The 22598-nt window shown below is 38.2% G+C and overlaps 2 protein-coding genes across 4 annotated transcripts in view; one reads left to right on the top strand and one right to left on the bottom strand.

The window, feature by feature from the left end:
- The window catches only part of LOC132769363 (large ribosomal subunit protein eL32), a 262210-nt gene that overhangs the window by 130262 nt on the left and 109350 nt on the right, over positions 1-22598 (top strand). The gene's annotated exons all lie outside the window — the stretch shown is intronic.
- IFT122 (intraflagellar transport 122) overlaps positions 1-22598 on the bottom strand; it is a 99392-nt gene that overhangs the window by 18385 nt on the left and 58409 nt on the right. For 2 of the 3 annotated variants that reach the window (XM_067463495.1, XM_060766257.2), the window contains 5 exons: positions 20416-20577; positions 6540-6706; positions 5273-5444; positions 3723-3825; positions 991-1131 (listed from right to left, as the gene is read on the bottom strand). In XM_067463495.1, the coding sequence (XP_067319596.1) occupies positions 991-1131; positions 3723-3825; positions 5273-5444; positions 6540-6706; positions 20416-20577 (745 nt within the window). Of the gene's footprint in view, positions 1-982; positions 1132-3722; positions 3826-5272; positions 5445-6539; positions 6707-20415; positions 20578-22598 lie in introns of all 3 variants that reach the window. The other variant, XM_067463494.1, reaches the window with a different exon arrangement.

Genomic DNA, 22598 nt, shown 5'->3' with positions numbered 1-22598 from the left:
TAGTTTTTATTGTTTATATGCTTAGGTTGTTAATATTTTTATGATATGTGTTTTATTGTTACCTGTGTGGCATTGAATTTTTGATGGATTTTTAAGACGAAAGCCTTGCCACACTGGGTTCATGAAAGTGAGATATAGATGTAACTAACTTATTAAAGAACATAGTGAATAAAAACAAATAAATCCCTGTGACTTCCAACAATTGGACTGAGGACATTTAGAAACCTTTCCAACAAGCAACAGCTGTGGAACTGTGGATCCAGGACCCCACTTGGGCCCTGGGCCCACAACTCAATTTCCCCAGCACAACTGCCAAAAGAAACATAATGATAGAGTCCAATTAATTAATGTCAACCTTTCTCTCCTATAAAAATCTTGACTATTTAAAAACAAGTAGCTCTGAACTTTAGTCCTCCAACTACTGGTTCGGTAGTATATTAATGAGAGAGGTCCGCCCCCCCCCCGTCCGTCCGTCCCCCCCGCGACACAGAGATCCTTATATAAGGAGAAGGGGAAACACTTTAAAGAGAAGGAAAATAAAACAAAAGGTTACACATTCCACATTCAGTGTCTAATGTGTTGGAAGGGACTATGTTTAAGAAGAATTGCCGGGGGGGGGGGGGGGAGCACGAAAAATGTTACTGGTCTCCAAGGAAAAAAAGAAATACCCCGCGTGTTGCCTAGATGGAAATGGACATAGCCAGCCCATATTATTCAGAGATAATAATCCCTCCATCTGTTGAGGAACAAAAAAAAATGAAGATATAGCTGAACTTGAATTAAGAAAAAGCTTTGTGTGTTGTCATCAATTCCAACCATACATGAAAATGTAAGATCACAAAGCAGACAGTATAAATATCTGACTACTAAACAAAATAGTCTCTAAGTCTTGTAGAGCACAATTTACTAAGAGCTATCAAACTATTTAACAGTTTGTGAGATGTTCTGCCTTCATGCATGAATACACCGCATGCAAACTTACTTCCATACCTTGAGCAATATCTAAACATTGCATGGAGAGCATCCAGTAATAATACCCTGCATCGTTGAACCGGCTTTCTACCACTGCGTTCTGAGTTAATTGTTCCAACACTTTGACGGCTTCAGTCTGTCTGCCAGCTTTGTGGAATGCTGCAAAGGGGGCCAAAACAAAGAAGATTTTACTGAGTGATTAAACTAATTAACCTGATTAAAATTAAGAACAGGTCTTGCAACTAAACAAAGAAACAGATGAAAAGGATTATACTCTGGCGGTTTTCTACGTGCTTGTGGGGAAATTAACGTGGCTCTACATACATCAAAAAGGTACTTTGTGGCTTTTGTGGCATCTCAAGCTTTTTAAATTCATTTTGGGGGCATAATCTACCAAGTATGGTGATAGCGCAACCTCCAGTCAATTGAAGGATGTTTTTGTGTTGTTACTGAGTAGTCCCATTAAAACAAACAAAGTTAATGCATAAGCAGTGGGAAACAGATGACACTGTACTAGTAGGGGAAGATAAGAATACCATAATTGCTACTTTTCAAGCTAGCTGACAATTAAATAAGTGTCAATCTCTTTTCTCAAAGTAACACTTTGCGTTATTCATATCTTGAGTGCTCCAAGTTAACCATGATTTAAAAGGGGCCACACAGAGAGTTAATTCATACTTCAGTTTTGTAGTGTAGTATAAACTTGTTAAAAAGGTCAATGACATAAATATTGCTAAGCAACTGAAGAACAGCATATGTCTATTTTAAGTAGCCATGTTTCCCTAGTCAACCCTCAGCTGCTACTTCTGTTCATTGTTGACAAACTCCTTCATAATTTAGGAGACACACAAATAATTCCAGAGCAACCATGCCACAGGTGTATTTGTCATTTTCATTCAGGTTCTTGTACTGAATTTCAAAATGCAAAGTACATTTCAATTCTAACTATAACGAGTCCCCAAGTGCACTTAAACTCAGTCACAGGCCAGGATGCAATGGTTAATTTGCATCTACCACTAATGGCTAGAAGAGTCAATTCCATTGGAGCTGGGGGTGATTCCATTTTCTGACTGCAGCTCCCCAGGCAACCTCAAAGCCAGATCTGGAAAAACCTCTGAAAATAGTTTTTATAAGGTGTGAAATGGGAGGGGAGTAGAAGGTAGTTCCAAAAAGTCATTCAGTGAAGTAACTGATTTAGTTCAGTGTTTCTCAAACTTTGGGTCTCCAGGTGCTTTGGCCTACAAGTCCCAGAAATCCCAGCGAGTTTACCAGGTGTAAGGATTTCTGAGAGTTGAAGGCCAAATCATCTGGGGACGCACAGGTCGAAACACACAGATTTAGTTTATAGATTGTACTCTGATTGTTGTCTACAAACACCAAATTTAGATGGGCTTGAGGACTGATTTGCTCCATGTTTTCAATTAATATGACTGTTCCCGTGTTTTTTTTATTTTTTATTTTTTGTAATTTTTGTAGAATCACGAAATTTTACAAGTTGGAATAGGACATAAGGGCTATCCAGTTCAACCTCATGCCATGCAGAAATATGCAACTAAAGCCCTTCTGAAAGATGTCCATCCAACCTCTTTTTAATGACCTCTAAAGATGGAAAGTAGACTATTCCACTGTTAAACAGTTTTGACAATAAACAGGTTCTTTCTAATGTATAGGCGGAATCTTACAATTGAAATATTGTATTTTGTGTTCTGGAACAAGAGAAAACAAGCTCACCCAAGTTATAAACCATGATGTCATCCAGAAATATGCAATTTATTTTCTAATAGTACTTGTAAGATCTACCACAGAATAACTGCTAGTCTATATGCACATACGCAAGGTGCATAAGCTTTCCACCATGCCTGCATGCATGTATCCCAGCAACCCCCTCTCTTGCTAGAAACCTTCTTTCCCTCATCCCCTTAACAAAGAAAGAGTGTCATTTAAGAACTACTAGACTGTCTTCTCTCAACCCATACAAACACAAACCTAGGTACATCTGTATGAAATCTGTGGGAAACTAAGAGGAAACATGTCTGTGACAGTGGACTGAGAAGGTTAGGTAGCTAACTGGGAGCTGTACAAAGCTAGGGTACATGGATTGTACATCACTGCAACAGGACTTTGTTTTTGTTTGTTTCACCTACAATAAAAGCACTTGGACATTCACAGTGTATCCTGCATATTTCAGTTGGTGAGAATCCCAGTTAAACTTCAATTTCAAGTTGTAACATAACATAATGTTGAAAATTCAAAGATGGATGATTAATACTTCTGCAAGACACTGCAGTGCATACAAGCCACATTTTTGAATTGGTGATTAAATTAAATTTGTTCAAAATTAAATTAAATAATGTTCCTGTCACATCCAAATTTAGGAGTAAGACCCATTTAAAATTTTTCTATACTTTCATTGCATCCCTTTGAGTAACTTCCCTAAGCAAGCAATAGTTTGGGTTTTGTTCTTTGAGTATCATTACAATAAAATCAACAAAAGGAGCAACAAGTAATTCTAATAATATCTTTAAATAATAATATCTTCATTTATACCCTGCCCCATCTCCTTAGGGACTTGGGGCGGCTAAGAAGACAGCAGTAATGCAAAGAGAGCAACATAAAATATACAACAATAACCCAATCAATATGAAGGTGCACCAAAAAAAATATAAAAAATAACAAATGAAATTTAACATGGACCACAATTATTAAAATAAATAACAGTAAACACAACAGTAGATTAAAGTTAAATCTACCTTTTTGGGCCTCTTCAAATCTATCATTTTCTGCCAGCCACTGAGCATACGGAACATAGACATCATCCTTAAATTCAGGATGCTTTTCACACAAAGTAAAAGCCTGATGAATAAGATACATTCAATGTAATAATGCAAGATACAACTGAATGTTATTATTTCCAAATTCACAAATATATCTGAGAAACTATTTTTGACAGTTTCAAATAGTTTCAAATAATGAAATTTGTAAACTTGATGTTATAACATACTCAAGAACTGATGCTCTGACCAGCAAAAAATATTAACACTGGGATCATTAATCTATTCCTCAAAATAGTTAAAATGAAAGCACCAATACTTTATACATTTGCCACCAAACAGGCTCCCCCAGAACACAAATTTGAAATCAGGCTTACACTTATCTAGAACTAAACTTCACTGAGACTTATTTCACACTAAGCACACATGGATTGAAATGCATAGATCGGTTTAATAGCCAAGAAACAGAAAGAGATCAAATATAATAGGAAATTCTTAGAACAAACTTAGAATTCATAACAACTCATTTCCACTAAATTCCACTGGTTTTCTCCTTTTATACTTGGAGTTGGGCAGGTGTGTCCTTCCAAAACAGAAATGCAACATAATCATGTTGACTCTTGCTGTGTCTTAACAAGTCTGGAGAGAAAGCAAGTGATATAGGAGAAGCCATGAACAACTACTTGGATAAAGACAGCAAGTGCAGAAATTGAAAAACCAGAATGAGCAGAACCACCATTTGTGGTTTTCTACTGTGGCACAGCATTTATAAATCCTCTACTCTCCGCATTGGAGCAAAACTACACTCACTGAAAGAAGATAAACATGCCACAGATTAATATCAATCTCTGTAACTTCTGCCATAAAACAAACCCCATAGTGCCTAACATGTTGAATGTTCACTACATAGTTAGTTGGGGCTGTAATTAATGAACTTCCTTTCCTTAGATGGTTTGCTTCCCATGTAAATGCTTGATTATTTTCATAGAACTTCTAATAACAAGATGGCTCTCATCTGTTCTATACAATTTACCAATAGAAGGTAAACAACAGCCCTGGGCCTATATGCAGCCACCCGCTAGACTGGGTATCTTTGGACAAAAAAGCAGGAGCAAATTTCTTAACCTAGAAGCCTTCAGGAGCATAATTCACAATTAAATGGGTTTCAAGTCTTTTTGCTCTAAGATAATAAAATACTTTTTTTTGGGGGGGGGGGGTCAAAACTGACTTCCAGCCAATTTTAAATGTTCATTTTGTATTTTTATCACCCCTTTTGGGAGTATTTCTGACAGTCTGTGTGGTCCTCATAGGGGCCTAGGGACAGAAATTAACTCCAGGACCCACTTAGAGTGAAGTGATTTTCTGAGTGGCAATCTGTATGTAGCCGAAGCAGTAACACTCCAAACAAGTGGAAAAGATTAGCACGCTTGTGGTAACTTTAGCCTCGGAGAAAAAAAAAGAAAAAAAATCCCTGTACCCCTTCAAGAATAAATATAACTGATAAGCCTTTAGCAAAGGACTGCACTTGCCTCATCCCACTGCTGAGTCTCTACATAGAGCTGTGTCAATGCCTTCAAATCACCAATCTTCATGTATGTTTCTGCTGCATAGCCATGATTGAGTAACTTTTTGAAATAATGTGCACACTTTGTCAAAGGCTCCCGCTCAGCTTTATCAAGCTTCCGAGCAATATCGATCAGCCTAGATTTAAAGCAACAACAACAGACAATTAAACAGACATCTAGCCTTATAAATCATTAGAACTGCTCTTAATTCTTGCAGCATCATACACATACGCATATGCATAGGCTGCTCTCTATAGGTTCACACATGTAACTGGATGCTTTTGTTTCCATTAATTAGCAGTTCTGGCTTGCTCAGAAATGTATCTGTTCATCAGAAAGGAACTAACCAAGCACAAGAACTCCAATAAGCAAAACCCTGAATAAACAAATGCAACTGGAAGACATCTGTTAGCAAATCCATAATTCCCCAATTTCATTTTCTGAGCAACTCAAACTCAGAATAAAACTGAATTATCAAGCCGGGTGCTGCTGAGTACAAATTTAACTGCTTTTGTAATATCAACAGTGCATACTTTGCTTTCGAAATGCAGCATTAGCTATACAGCTAACACTTTCGGAATATTATGTGGAAAGCAGCATTCATATAAGCTAATGAAAACTTGGAAGATAAGTTGGCTAAGTATTTAAAGTGCATCGGGAAATAAAAAAGATTAACCTACAACTATGTTTTAATTGTAAAACATCTTGCACAACTTAACCCAGTTAAATTGTGAGTTCTTAGGATCCTGAACTCTTCTAAAAGGTAAAGATAAAAGTTTCCCCTTGACATTAAGTCCAATCATGTCCGATGCTGGGAGGTGGTGCTCATCTCCATTTCTCAACTAAAGAGGCAGCGTTGTCCATAGACACCTCCAAGGTCATGTGGCCAGCATGGAGCGCCGTTACTTTCCCGCAGAAATTGATCTACTCACATTTGCATGTTTTTGAACTGCTAGGTTGGCAGAAGCTGGGGCTAACAGCAGGAGCTCACCCCAGTCCCTGAATTCGAACTGCCAACCTTTCAGTCAGCAAGTTCAGTGGTTTAACCCACTGCATCACCAGGAGCCCTGAACTCTTCTAAACAGATCCAAAAAGACCTCATCCCACTGTGTTTTTCAGCATAGGCAACCCACAAAATAAGCACAACCAGAAAAATAAGTTCGAAAAAAGGATGGGAGGGGGATAAAAAATAAGGTAGTCTAATTTTCAGAAAAAAACAAAGGAGACATACACATCAACCCAGCCCTGATCTCCACTGATTTCAATGGCCTTCATGTGCTCGCCTGCCGTGATGTACATTTCCACAGCTGCTTTCGGTTCATTAATGTTCTTGGCCCAGTCTGCTTGTTTTGTGATTAGCATCTTCGTATCTTTGGGATCTCCAGAACCAAGGAATTCCTGAGGAAGTGTAACAGATAACATTTGTTGTATCAGTGTCCAATTCCAAACACAGATATCCCCAATTTCCAATTTGTTCTTGTAACTAAATTGGCATTTATATTGTATTGACACTAAAAGATAAAAAGCAAAAATTATCAAATCAACTGCTTAGATTTAAGCATATTTTTCATCACAAGGCAGCTGCAGAAACGCTCAATCTTGATTTGCTGTTTAAGAGAAAACAAGAAAAACTTCAGTTTAGTTTTGTTTGGTTGCAGGGATTTGCCACGAACAACTACTTTAAATAAAGCTAAAAGATAGTTTACAATTTCCTTTATAAAGCTCAGTCATGATGGAATGTAACTTAAGATTTACTGCTGTTCTTCCTTACAGGTGATTCAGGATAAACAGCACTCAACCTTTAGGAGGAAAATACGATTCCTTGGTGAGTTGGAGCTTAGTAGAAGAGTACGTGCTTTGTGTTCTAAGGGCTCCAAGTTTGATTTCTAGCATTTCCAAGTATGAATGGGAAGGACCTCTCACTGAAAACCTGAAGAGCTGTTGCCAGTTAAAGGAAACAATGCAATAAATCAGTGGTCTCACTCAGTACAAAGCAGATTTTTATTAGTTCAGTTAATGACCATGCGATTCTCATTTTTTGTCTCTAAAAATTGTAACCAAAATGGGCTAAAGCATAGAATTATTGTTAAAACACTACCTATGCAGATAGCAATTTTGTATTTATTAGACAGTTGACACATAGGAACAAAAACTTTAAATGTTTTTAAAATGTGTACAGCAGACTACACCAAAAAAAGTATTACTGGATACTCTGGTGTGCTCACTGATGTGTGGCATAGAAAGATGTGTCTTTCTCATAAAATATTGTATGTCAATCAATGTTGTATGAATACACTTCCATTTGTGCAACAGGATGTCTCCCCTCCTCCTCTGCACCTCCCTCACACACCTCAAAGCTGGTGGACCTCGTAAGCTCTCATAACAACAATTGTATTTGTTCTATGGGTGGGAAGACATGGCTGAATGCTATGTACTGAACTATGTGTATACAAAATCAGCTGGTACAGAAGAGCTCAACTCAGGAAGAAAAAAGGTGATGGGTAGAAAAGAAATGTATGAATCAGATAGTCACAAATACCAACAGTAACCTTGAACAACATTAAACAGACATTTAAAATGGGAACAACACTATAATGAAGCTCAGAGAAAATAATCTTGAATAGTACTGGGATCACAATCCTTGTTGACACATCCCTGCAATGCAACAGATTGATGTAATTCTGCCATGAAAGAAAACCCTCCATGTGCTTTTGGACAGCAACAAACAAGGACAGAAATGGAGAGGACGGTGTGAGATTGTGGGCACCCCATATCTGCAGCATCCAGACATGTTGTGAGACATTTAGGCCACCTTACACTTGCGCAAGGGCGCAAGCCCATATTGGTAATATGTAGAATAACAGGATGATGATTCTACCATATGGTAAGATATGGCACCTGTAGCATATCAGTGCTGAAATAAGTTTTGTTGATTGGGTCTGACTGATCTCCTTTCAAATAATGTTGATCTCAATTTCATTTTTATTTTGTGTACTGTGATACATGTATCAGTCTATGGGGTCACTTGTTAATGTTGCAATGGATTAAAATCTCCAAATTTAGGCTTTTTACAACTAAAATACATATAGCATAGTATATAGCATGTGCATATTTTTAAATCCAATTGTTCTTAAATACGTCATGCTATTCTATGTGGCCAATTTAAGAGCATGCCAAGTTGTATGCTAGTTAAGAAGCTAAAAGGAATGAGAGATAGTGTTTGTTGTATGTAATTACATTTTGTATCTTAGATGACTGAACCAAATTAGAAGCAGAACGTTCAGTTTCTTGAACTGCAGTTAATTATTTGGAAGTTGACAGTAATATGTGGTTTGATATAACGATAAACAGTCAAAAGCCACATGTGTACGTGGTCTCCAGATCTGTGCCCAGATTATAGGATCCTTCAATACAAACTCTCCGGCCATTTGCAGCCATCAAGGCTCAGAAAAAAATACTTTGCAAATCAATACTAGCATAAGGCCTAAGGCTAGCTGGCTGAAAAAAATTAACACACTCCTTTAGAAAAGAACAACCACCCGAAATGTTATCTACGTCCAACAACAGAAAATAACTTCCTCAATTCAGCTTTTCTCTTTGTGCATGAACTTCTTCATGAGGTTCACTCATGCATTATATATAAATACTTGTAATGAAGGCCAGATTGCTTTAAGTTTTGCAGCACAGAAAAATATAAGGCAAGGACAAGAATTACTCACAGGATCCTTCCCCAAAGTTTCTATTCCTTCCTTCCATACATGAATTAATTTAGAAAGAAATCCCAAGCACCTGCACAGTTTATTACTTACACAGAGCTCTGCCTATTAAAACCACATTGAAAAGGTATCAATTGTATTGTTCAACAGTGCATCTTATACATGTCTACCTCAATGAATTCAAAGGGACTTATTCACTGAATAGTCTGAATAGGATTCCAAGATCAGTTAGCTGAGTGGAACTAAGCACTGCCAAAATTCACATTAGTATAATGGCAGATTTCTAGTCCACAAGTGAGATTTATGTTCAGAGGCATTTAAATACTACCCTTCAGAAAGACCTTGCAGTTTTTAAAAGAACACTATCATTCATGCACTGGTAGTATAGCCTGCATTTCAGAGAGCCCACATCTGCCCACCCCTACAACAAAATCCAGGTCTACGTATGTCACCACAAAGCTTTTGTCCAGTAATGGATGGAGTAAGTCTGCAATGAGTGATTAATGAGACTATACAGTACAATGCTTTTCTGAGATTTGATAAGAAAATTCCACAGAAGACTTTAAAAGCTCCCTCATCTGAGTATAAAGCTGTCACATTCTTCAAGCAGAGTACAATTTATTTCTGCTTGGGAATTCAATTTTCAGGCATATACAAATACAACTTCAAGGTTCATTTACAGGATCAAAGAAATCAAATAGGATGTCAGTTCAAGATTAGTATTGTGAAACCTGTCATGGTACCCTGGAACTCCCGGTGTGTTTTGATCACATCCCTGAAGCAGTGCCAATTGGTGCAGAGTGGAACTGTTGGGATGGAGGGCCAGGTGATCAGAGGTGGGACAAAAGATAAACAAGGTCCAAAATCAGAAGCCACAAAAATCTATGCTCAAAAGATATCCAGAGAAAGAAAGGCTGCTAACTCTGGCTGAGGAACTTTACAAAATTCCCCCAATACCACCACCACCCCCAAAATCTCAGATCAAATTTCAACATATTGCTCACCTATCCAAATTTATCTCTTTGTTCCCTTTAACTATTTAAACCCAAACTTGAATAGTCAGATTTTTCAGAAGACACATTTATAAGTGTAAGCATATTCCTTATACAAGTTTTATTTATTATATCTTATTTTTGGTTTTGTTTGTTTCCTTTTCTCACTCTACAGGAATGGGAAGCAGAAAGGAGAATGTCTTCTATTTTTAGCTACAACTGCCCTCTGGCATTTATGCATAAATTCCCACCAACTTCTGATCTGTGATCTGCTTCTTGCAGACTTCCTCAATTACTTGTGTTAACACACAGTTGTCACCATGCATTTTCTTGGGAACTGAAGTCCATACTGAGCATCTCCAATATGTTGGACATGGTTTTATTTTCTGTATTGTCAGATTTTTATTGGAATTTGAGTAGCTTCTGCTCTATAGCTTGAGACAGCTGTATTGGAATGTCATATGTTCCTTGTGATGTATTTGCTCCAAGTCCTCTGAGTGCAGATTTCACTTCACTTTCTAATATTGTGGGGTCATCTTCAAATTGTTCTTCCTTGATGGACTGTGTGCTTCCCTATATCAGTAGAGACTTTGGTAAGGAATTCAGGTTGCAAATCAAGGTTGATAAAGAGTTAGTCAAGAAACACCTTGTAAACCTAAATGAGTTCAAATCTGCAGGGCCACATGAACAGCATCCAAGACTATTGAGAGTACTCACTAACATACTCACAGAAACACTTGCTATCACTTCTGAGAAATCCTGGGGAACAGAGAACTGGAGACAAGCAAGTATTATACCTCTCTTCAGAAAAGTAAAATAAAAGATCATTTAAGAAACTACAGACCAGTCAGCCTAACCTCAATACCAGGAAGAATACTGTACAAGAGTCAGTATTGGTAACAATGTAGAAGCCAGCATGAGTTTATCAAGAGCAAATCCTGACAAACTAACTTGATATATCAAGTCCTTAATTTAGTACATGCTAAGAATACCCTGGTGGCACAACAGATTAAGCCACTGAGCTGCTGAACTTGCTTTCCAAAAGGTTGGCAGTTTGAATCCAGGAAGTGAGGTGAGCTTCTACTGTTAGCCCCAGCTTCTGCCAACCTAGCAGTTCGAAAACATGCAAATGTGAGTAGATCAGTGAGCACTGCTTCTGCGGGAAGGTAATGGTGCTCCATGCAGTCATGTCAGCCACATGACCTAGGAGGTGTCTATGGACAATGCCGGCTCTTTAGCTTAGAAATGGAGATTATTTATTTATTTATTTATTTATTTATTTACTTTGCTTATATACCGCTGTATCTCAAGCCCGAAGGCGACTCACAGCGGTTCACAAACAGTAAAAACAGTAGAAACAGCAGTGGTTCCATACAACATATAACAATTGACTTAACACATTATCCATAAATTACCAATAAGCAATTACAATGCACAATTATTACAAAAAACAACCGTACCCAATCTTCTCATCATCCAAGCGTAGTCCAGGTTCGTCGTCCATTGTTCCATTCCTATGTTCCATTACCAGATTGCACTAAATTACTCAAACGCCTGCACAAACATCCAGCACCATTCCCCAGAGTCAGACATGACTAGACTTAATGTCAAGAGAAACCTTTACTTTTACCTTTACTGGGAATACTGTGGATGCCATTTATCTAGATTGCAGCATAATATCTGATAAGGTACCCCATGATTAGCAAACTAACTAAATATGGAATGGATGGGAACACCATCAGATGGATCAATAATTCCTTGGAATGCTATCTTCAAAGAGCTGTCGCTACTGGCTGTACTTCAAGTTGGAAAAAGTTATCAAGTGAAGTGCTGAGGGGATTGGATCTGATGGCCAATAGATTCCCTTCAGACTTTATGATTTCATGGCTCTAGGGACATGCAATCTCACACCATGGAAAGGTAGTGGGCACATCTCCATTAGTGGCTCAAAAAGTATTTTGAAGTTTGAAATCAATTCCGAGGCTCCAGGTCAGACCTATAGCATTGGCTTCTGAGACGAAGTTCAATTCATATCCATTCCAAGCTAGAGGACAGCCCAAAATGAAAGGCATCTCATTACTATTAAAGGTACAAATCTGAATGGGAAGAACATTCTGGTGCTACAGAGAATTGAGCCCAAGTTAAAGATTCAAATGACAAGAAATGATAAGATTCTAACTAATTATTAGGTAAAGCTTCTTGATATTCCTTGTTGTTCAGTAGAACTGAGTACCTTGGAGAGTGTCATATTTTCATTCATTGAGAGTTTTTAAATAGAGATTGGATAGCTATATGCCAGTAATACTTTAGATGTGAATCCCTGCATTGGCAGGAAGCTGGATTAGATCACTCTTGGGATCCCTTCCAGCTGTATAACTCTATGATTCAATGAGGATGAAATTACTTTTGCACTCTGAAATATGATATAGTCAAAGGTTTCTATTTCTATTGATTTTTAAATGATAGTCCAAAGAAAACTGTCTGGATGAGATCCTAGAAATATACTTATGTTCTTATTTTAGAGCTGGAAGACTATTCTGTTTGCCTGCTTATTTAGTTTTCAGATCAGGGAGTGATGCCTGCTATTTCCTTGAATAAGTTGGGATGGCAAGGCACTCTTTACTTGGCTTTCAGAGATATCTACACTGGAATAAAACGAAGAGAACCTGGTTAAAGAACAAAGCTTTGGTCTACAACTCCCAGAATACAACACAAATGGTTGTGCTTGTGAAAGGATACTGGAACTTGTTGTTCAAAATTCAGGTTCCAAGCGCTGCATTTTCTTTTAAATCCTCTGCTGAGTGAAAGGACCTATTTCATTTGATGCTTTTTGCATAGTAACCCTGAAAGGAGTGAGTCTTTAGCTTGAGAAGCATCAGTTAAAGTGCCAACTTACTGCATTTAGTAATACACTTAGATATTGTTTTCACTGGATGTTCTAGGCACGATACAGTTCTGCCAGTTTCAAAACACTGGGTCATGGTGCTAACCAACAGCAACCAGAGATCTGTACTGCACATGTGATCTAATTCAAACTAGACTGGGAGTCAGTTCTCTGTTTCAAAAAAAAAAAGCAGTTTCCCCCAAGTTAGAAGTCTCCAGAATAATAGGATAACCTGGGGGTTGAGAAGGGCGGGGTACAAATATCTGAATTAAATAAATATGAAATAAATATGGCTATTACTCAAGCTAGATAAATAAAACCTTTATTTTTAGATGTGGCAGCATGCCACTGAGACTACAATTCTATATAGATTTCTTACAAAGTAAGCCCCTTTGAAACCAATAGGAATTATTGGTTCATATATGAGATTCTATTGTGAATTTCATTTGCTGGGTACAAACAACAGAGAATGTCCTGCTCCTATCCTGTCAGTCTGATCTGATAATGCTGTTATTGCATTTGTTTAGTTATTATGTTTACATTCTATCTTTCCTCCACAGAGATCAGAATAGTATGCATGGTTTATGCTTCTCATATTATTACTGACAATGACCATAGGAAAGCAGGTTGGGTTGTGAGTTAGAATAATTTGAATGAGCTTTTAAAATGTGTTTTATAAATGTTCTGTCTTTGCATCTTTAGAGCCCCCTATGAACTGGTGCAGGCTCTAAGATCAGCTGGGGAGGCCCTCCTCTTGGTCCTGACACTGTCACCAGCGCAGTTGGTGGGGACAAGGGAGAGGACCTTCTCGGTGGTGGCCTCCCGGGTTTGGAACGCCCTCCCCAGAGAGACCAGGCAGTCCCTACACTATCCTCCTTTTGTGGACACTTGAAGACATGGCTATTTAAACAAGCTTTTGAGAACGCCTAGTCCCTAATTGTTCTGCATAACAATCATGCAGCCTGCATTTTATCCCATGCCCTCTCTCCATTGTTATAGCTCTGCACTTTTCCCATTCTCTTGTCCTATTGTCTACAGCCTGGCCACATTTACAACTTACCATTGGTCGATGAGCATAGTTTTGGTTGGTGTTTTATATGAGTATGTGTTTTATGTATTGTATTTTATACTGTGTTTATTTTATGTATTTGTTCATCACTTCAGAAGCCCTTCAAGATAAAGAAATACTACAAATAAATAAATGCATAAATATGTCAACTCCATGGTTATACCCTGTGCATCTCCCTCTTTTTATTCATTTTCTCTTCTCTATCTCTAATTTTTTGTGTTTGTGATAAAGAAATTCACTTTCATGTAGAATAGGAATTTCTTCACAGATTTATATTTCCAATTTCCCAATTTAAAAAAAAAATTAAAGCATAATGCTTTCCACCAGCCTCTAGTCCTGGGAGACTGTGGGCTCTAGATCAAAATCCTGGAAAGAACAATTAATTGCTGGGAGACAAGAAAAGAAGAGATTCTCTTTACAAACATCTATCTTCCTATATCCTCCCCCCCCCCCCCCAAAAATCTGGTGGTTAAAACATTAAGAGCATTAGGTATATAACTTCTGAAGCAACACTTGCAAGCAGAGGCTTAAAAGGACAGAAATCCAAGGATAGAGAGAGACAAGGAAAGAAAGACATTTACAAACTTGAACCAGTTTATGTCTACTACAGAGGTATTCACTCTTCAGAACTTCACAGAACTATTCATCTGATGACTACATGATGGCAACTCTATTTGTAATCTTAAAATTTGTTCCATTTCCCAGAGCATTCACAACTGTGATTTCCAAACAATTTTGAGTCCCTAACATGAGAGAGAAGTCTTACACAGATGCTTCAATAAAAAATTCACCGTAGTACTAGCTCTAAGTAGAGCCTAATGTGTACCCCTATTTATCATGTTCATTCTCCACATGGCACAGAAAATAGAGAAACTTCTCTTGTGAGTGTAATTCAATGGGAAATAAAGGGACAATTGGCATATATATTCTTGGTAACTTGGTAAGCATAGCTGCATATAACACTCTCTACTTAAAATTTCTGCAAAATGGAAATCCTTTCCCCAGCTTTCCTCACCTATTCTGTAGATTTGCCCTCAGTGAACAATGGGCCCAAAATGACAATGTTTGCTTATCCATATCTTTCATCTTGCTTTAGTCTCAGTCATAGATTTTGTTTTCTAACTGCTGTATTTTGCCTGCTTTCCACATTTGTCCCTTTATTTCCCATTGAATTACAGTCACAAGAGAAATGTCATTTTTCCATCTGTAGGGAAAAACATGTGTACTAAGGTTTGTTCTTGGCAGCCCACTTGGATTGTGGGCTTTGCATCTGTAAAGAAGCGTTAATCCCACCGAATACCACCAATTGTGAAGGTGCACGTGGTAAAGCACCCACTGCCACCTTATCTATGAGGGAAGCCGGGCAACGATCAATATCAGCCTAGGAACTATTTTATAAAGGGACTGTTTCTGGCTGACTTTATTATTGCAGGATGTTCAACTTAGAAGAAACTGTATCAGGCAAGGCTTGAGGAGAACAGTAACAATTTTATTAGAACAAGCAAGGTATATCAGATTTGATTGTTTCTTCACAAGAGGCACGAATCTTGACTGGTTACATTAGTAAGGTTTCATGAGTAAACTCAGGCAAACACTTCATAAGGTTTCACAGCTGGCACAACAGGCTTAAACCCAGCCAAACCTTGATTCTTAATTCAGAATCAACAACCCCCTGTACCGGGTCCTTCTCTGCAACCACTTTGGTCACCAATTGATTCCCTGAATCTCCAAGAGATTCAGTTTTTCCCTATAGCACACTGGCTACAGACACATTCCCTGAATCTCCACCCAAAAGATTCAGTGTTTTCCCAGCAGCTCTCCGGCCACTGACTGGAGCTTAACTGCCACTTTCAAATCTTTTACTCCTTTAGCTCCGCCCACCTCCTCTGCTGCCTTGTCTTGTCACCATGGCAACCTATCTCTCTCAGCTAGGCCCTGGCAACAAATGTAATCCCTAAATACAGATTCAAACACATTATAGATAACACTTTATAATAAATACATCTCTACACCTTCCCCCCCAGAAATATTAATTTTTTGGACCATTCCCAGTCCCAGAATGGCAAAAAAATAATTCCACATATTATCCAACAATAAATACATATATATCAATTCTGAAAGGAAAACATATTAGGGTTAAATACATTTCAATTACACATATATACAAACCTTTAACCTACGAAATTCTAATATCATCTATGGATGTGGTATCCAAGTCTCACATTTTTATATTTATACATAAACAATATATCTAAACATTTCTATATTTATATATATAGTTGTAAATATTTATTGCCTATTGTAAAACATATATACCTATCACACTTTATTATAATGGGTTCATATCTTATACCTAGGGTATGAAACATATACAGTTCACCACTGTAATAACATCCTATATTTTATAAGTCTATAATAAAACAGGATACCATTTTTTTAATATTATACTATACTATATTATACTATATTATATATACATTACCTTTATATAATTCAGATATATCTGTGATCATCTTCTATCTATTCTCCATATCAACATCAGATATCCTTGTCCAAATGTGTTTCTATCTCATTAACATATATAATTGACCTTCTACCTAGTCTGGTTAATTTATAAGACATTTATCTATATATCATACCACAACTTTTCTCCATACATATGGTTCCAATTTGTTAATAGCCCACACAATAGTTAAATTTCCACATTTGATCATCGACATAGATGTCTTAGTGTCCAATGTCCCATGGTTCAAACACAACCTCGGTTGTACTGGACCAACTGTCTACAGCAATGTCTCTTTATGATGATCTTTTAGCTTCTTTTTTCCACTTTTTCGTTTCTTCTTTTTAGGTTTCTTCTTTTGTCCCTTGATGTCTTTTTGATTACCTGGAGATATGGTTTTCTTCCTCACACGATGTCTGCCAGTCTTTTCTCCTCTCTTTTTTGTTGTTGGGGTTTCTTCTTTTAATCTAACCTTCCAATTATCAGGAACAGTTCTGTTTCCATCGACTTTCAGGGCTTGAACAATGGCTTGCTTCCATGAAGCATCAGGTTGTAGTGAATAATCTGGAATTCCTCTAGCATCTTTTCTTGGCACTGAAGAGAATTCACTGTCATTAGAAGAACGAACACGAATATTGTCCTTCTTCATGGCAAGCTCATCACTGCTATCTGGACAAACTTCTAAAGCTAGAAATTGCAGCTTTTTCTTTTTATCACCACCATTACAGTCTGCATACATCAGCTCTCCTGACAGTCCATCAGCTCGGCCTCCACTCTCTCCTTCCTCTCCGTTCAAGGATAAAGGAGATCTTTCTTCCGACACATGGCCAAATCTTCTTTTTCTGTTCACTTTCTCTTCAGATGTATGGATCTTTGTTCCACAGAAGACCCCTGGATATTCTGAACTCGCATCAGCTCCTACTGTCACATCCAAAGTTTGTTTTCCTTCAGCTTTCCCTTTAGATTTTATTTTATTGTCTTTGTCAAAAAGTTCAGCTGAGGTAATTTCTTTACGTGGAGCTGAAGGAAATACATCTTTTAAGGTCAAGGATTCCTCTTTCTCCTCAGAGTTTATCACTTGTCTTTCCAGACCTATTGTTTCTATACTCTCTTCACTGGCTCTCAAATAATCAGCCACTGGAATCGGCTCTGCTGCAGGGCTTGTTCCTCGTTTGCATGGTCTCTCCTGGCTGTGCACTTCTGACAATACTGTGGGGTTTTGAGCTAAAGCAAATAGAGGCTTCAGAGATCCATCGGCTCTCTGTTCCTGCCGAATCTCCTCAACTCCTCCTGTCTTCTTAACAAGCTCAGCCACGGTAGCGCTGGTTTCTGGACTCTCGTCCCCATCTTGTTGTATGGCAAAACACAGGGCTTTCTGTTCAGGGCTTTCATTGTTACATTCTTTCTCCCCACACGCCATCTTACAGAATTTAATCTCCTCAGCCAAATCATTTCCAATTAAACATTGATATGGTATGTCAGGACTGACTGCAAAATCCCACACACCCTTCCATCCTTGATATTCTATCGGCAAAGTCACGACTGCTGATGGAATCGCCGGTCCTAAACCTTTTAGTTTTATTTCAGAGGTTGGCTGTTGAAACTTCTGAGGTATTATTTCGGGATGCACTATGCATATTTCGGAACCTGTATCTCGAAATCCTTTCCTGTCTTTGTGATCAATAGAAATGGTTTCTAAGTAGTCCTTAGATGGGCTGCCTGACAGGATGAACAGACATTGTTTCTCTTGAGGCTCTGAGCTTGAACTCTCCTTTGAAACAGTATCTGCTTCTGCCCTTGGTGTTTCTTTCATTTTATTCACAAAGAGGGTTGTTTTCTCCTTCTTTAACAGGGGACATTGATATTTTAAATGATTCCATTCTCCACATTGAAAGCACCGACGTTTTACCTCAGGAGCAGTTGATCTTATTACACTCTGCCTCCTATAGGTGGTGTCTTCTAAGTCAGCACCCTTTTCTTGCTGTGGGCGCTTTTGTTGTGAATAAAATGGCTGCCTGTTTATTCTTTTGTCATTTGGCAGATCTTCCCCTTTGAATCCTTCTTTCAAGGTTGTTATTTGATCCGCCATACTCGCTGCCTCTACAATCGTGGATGGCTTGCGATCTTGAATCACCCAACGAATTTCATAAGGAACTAATTGGAAAAATTGTTCCAATTTCAAAAGTTCCCTCAGCTGATGATAATCTTCTACCTCAGACGTCTTTATCCAACTATCAAACAGTTGAGACAATCTAGAGGCCACCTGAGCAAAACTTTGTGTTTTATCTTTCTTTAAGGATCTGAACTTAAATCTATAATATTCCGGAGTCAATCTGAACTCTTGTTGAATCTGTTTCTTAAACAGATCATAGTCTCTACAAGACTCCTCCGGCATCTGTCCATAAATCTGCAAAAGTTTCCCACTTATCTGTGGCCTAAGGTATGTCATCCATTTTTCCTTAGCCACTCCAAAATCACGACAACATCTTTCAAAAGATATTAGGAATTTCTCTGGACAATCCTCCTTGGTATATTTTGGGAATTTCTTCATCAAATCTGGGGTATCCCCTCCAGATCTCCCTTCCTGAACATCACTGGATGTTTGAGACAAAGCCAATCTTTGTTTCTCTAGCTCAAACTCCATTCTCTTCAATTCTAACTCCTGTTCTAATTCTCTCACTCTTTGTCTTTCCTCAAATTCTCTTTGTTTCGCCTCTCTCTCCATCTCCAACTCTCTCTCCCTTTGTCTTTCTTTTGCCTCCATTTCCAATCGTTTCATCTCCAATTTGTACTTAAAAGCCATTTCTGTCATAGGCACTGGCTCTGTCTCTGACCCAGAGCTTGAACTTTCCCCTTGGTCTCCCTCTCTTTCTTCAGCCAGCTTTCTCTGTCGCCTGGTAGCCATTTTTCAGCAACTTTTACCTCACAACTTATTTTAAAATTAAACTTAAGGCACTCGATTAGTTGTTACACGAATCCCGTCGTCTGCCACCAAATTATGTAAAGAAGCACTAATCCCACCTAATACCACCAATTGTGAAGGTGCACGTGGTAAAGCACCCACTGCCACCTTATCTATGAGGGAAGCCGGGCAACGATCAATATCAGCCTAGGAACTATTTTATAAAGGGACTGTTTCTGGCTGACTTTATTATTGCAGGATGTTCAACTTAGAAGAAACTGTATCAGGCAAGGCTTGAGGAGAACAGTAACAATTTTATTAGAACAAGCAAGGTATATCAGATTTGATTGTTTCTTCACAAGAGGCACGAATCTTGACTGGTTACATTAGTAAGGTTTCATGAGTAAACTCAGGCAAACACTTCATAAGGTTTCACAGCTGGCACAACAGGCTTAAACCCAGCCAAACCTTGATTCTTAATTCAGAATCAACAACCCCCTGTACCGGGTCCTTCTCTGCAACCACTTTGGTCACCAATTGATTCCCTGAATCTCCAAGAGATTCAGTTTTTCCCTATAGCACACTGGCTACAGACACATTCCCTGAATCTCCACCCAAAAGATTCAGTGTTTTCCCAGCAGCTCTCCGGCCACTGACTGGAGCTTAACTGCCACTTTCAAATCTTTTACTCCTTTAGCTCCGCCCACCTCCTCTGCTGCCTTGTCTTGTCACCATGGCAACCTATCTCTCTCAGCTAGGCCCTGGCAACAAATGTAATCCCTAAATACAGATTCAAACACATTATAGATAACACTTTATAATAAATACATCTCTACACATCCTTGTTTGACATGCTGCAAATATAAGTGTGGAGCATATAAAACAACAGACCACCATGTACATTCCTGAGAAATCAGTCAAGTTCAGTGAGGGTTTGAAACAAGCATAAGAATAGGAGACACGTGCACCAAATGGAAACAGCTTGATTCTTGCACACGTAGGCAGATTTAAAGAAATACACCATAAAGAGCATCAACATACCCTTGCATAGTCAAACATGCGTAAGTCTGTGTACATATCAAGAGCCAGGTTTTCATGGCCACTTCTTTTGTACAGTTTGGCTGCCTCGTGAACCTTTCCCTGGTATGCATAAACATCTGCGAGAAACAGGTCATTGTTGTTCTCTCCACGCTTCTTCCTCTCCTTAAAAAATAATAAAGGACAGGAAATAGTTTAGCCAACATAATCACTCAAGAAACATGACTGGCCACAGACACTGGAAATAATAAGCAATGATTCACAAAGGTTTTATACTGGATTACTTGCATTTTAATTTTAAATCTACTTAGGCCTTTAGCTATCAATACCACTGTTTGGTAAGCTTCTTCTACTAAATAGTCCCTCTCCCACCACTAACATTCCAGTAGAATGGAGAAGGGGGAAATCCAACTTAAATGCAAGGAAAAGAGCCATCAAAAGGCAGAATAGAATCTCATTTAAAAACAGGCACACGGTTCATAAGGCAGATCAAACTACTTTTAATTGTATATTGGCTTATTATTAATGACTAGTATATATACCCAGTGTTGCCCAAGTGTTGTTGGGACGCTGCCCACCTACTTTTTTTCCTTTCCTTTCTCTTCCTTCCTTCCTTTCTTTTTTCTTTCTTTCTTCCCCCTCCCTCCCTTCTCCTTTCTTGACAACACAGAGGGCCACTTCCCCTCATACTTTTGTGGTACAAACAGACAAACATTCATACATACAACCTTTGACTCAAAAATACCTACAAACCATAGCCTAAGTCACAGTATTTTTAGGAAACCTGATCAGACCCTCTATTTAGTGGTCAGTAAGGCAGTTTTCTTCTTCTAGCACAGTGGTTCTCAACCTGTGGGTTCCCAGATGTTTTGGCCTACAACTCCCAGAAATCCCAGTTTACCAGCTGTTAGGATTTCTGGGAATTGAAGGCCAAAACATCTGGGAACTCACAGGTTGAGAACCACTGTGCTAGCAACCTCAGGCTGGTCAAAGTTCCTCTACACACAACTCAGGGAAGCTTGGGGGAAAGACACGCATGTGAAGGGGTTGTGGGAAATGAGACACTCTCTTTCTGCTCCATTACATTTCGACAGTACTACACTATGGATTTTTTTGAAGCTTAGGCCTCTTTCACATTACATAATTATAGCATTCTGAGACTAGCTCCATCCTATGAGATACTGGGATTTGCAGTTTGCGGAAACAGAGAATTAGATTTAAGTTCTTCAGCAAAGAACTCTAAATACTTCATGAAAGAAAGATTGTTTTTGATTAAACAGAAGTAATTATCATAATAATTAATTATGAATAATAGATAATATTAGGGCTAACTTTTGTTTGCTTTCTGAAGGATAGCTATTCACTATGGCAGTGTATCTTTTATATGTCTACTAGCAAAACTGATAAGATTACAAAAGGAAGCATATTTTTATTTAATGGTAACAAAAGATGGAGAAGAATTAATTAGGATCTAGTTATAGCAGCTGTTGAAAAGATTATAAGCTACTTTTACTTTTTAATTCATTCTTTCTTTCTTCTCTTTTCCCCTCCTTTTCTCCCTTTCCCTCCATTTTATGTAGTATATGGATTCTTTTCTTCATATGTTTTTTCTGCATTATTACATAACTTTAATAATACAAAAAAGAGGAGAAAACCTAAAGGACACCTCTGGGGAAGAACATCGAGACACTTAAATTTCTCTCTTTTTTTTCAGCACAACTTTCTTCAGTGCTCTCCCTCTCACACACACATGTACAAAAATGCAGACTCTCTCAAAGACAACACTGATCTATGATCAAAAGCACTTGAAGAAGTCATCAGCAAAGAGCAGAACACAAAAGGCAGCCAGATGCTGAACAAATCTGTTCTGGACAAAATACAAATTGTCTTGATGCTCATATAGGATCACTTTAAGACTGTTCTCAGGCTCATTCCCCTGAAGGCACTTGATGGTGAGTGGATCAGCAGTAAGTAGAAGCAGATGTCACATTGGCTGGAACATTTCTTTAAGCTATACTCTCCTCAAATGATCCCACATAGTGTCACACAACAGCCTAAGATAAAACCTGACATCACAACTTGAGGGGCTGAAACAGTTACCTTGGAGCAATTGTGACTGGTAACTTGTAATTTAACAAGGAACTAAATACAATCTGAAAGTGATCATGACTTAGCTTAGCACATTT

The sequence above is a fragment of the Anolis sagrei genome, chromosome 2 (assembly GCF_037176765.1).
Source record: "Anolis sagrei isolate rAnoSag1 chromosome 2, rAnoSag1.mat, whole genome shotgun sequence".
Taxonomy (NCBI): domain Eukaryota; kingdom Metazoa; phylum Chordata; class Lepidosauria; order Squamata; family Dactyloidae; genus Anolis; species Anolis sagrei.
The sequence above is the reverse complement of the archived record's forward strand: the minus strand, read 5'-3'. Positions and strand labels throughout refer to the sequence as shown.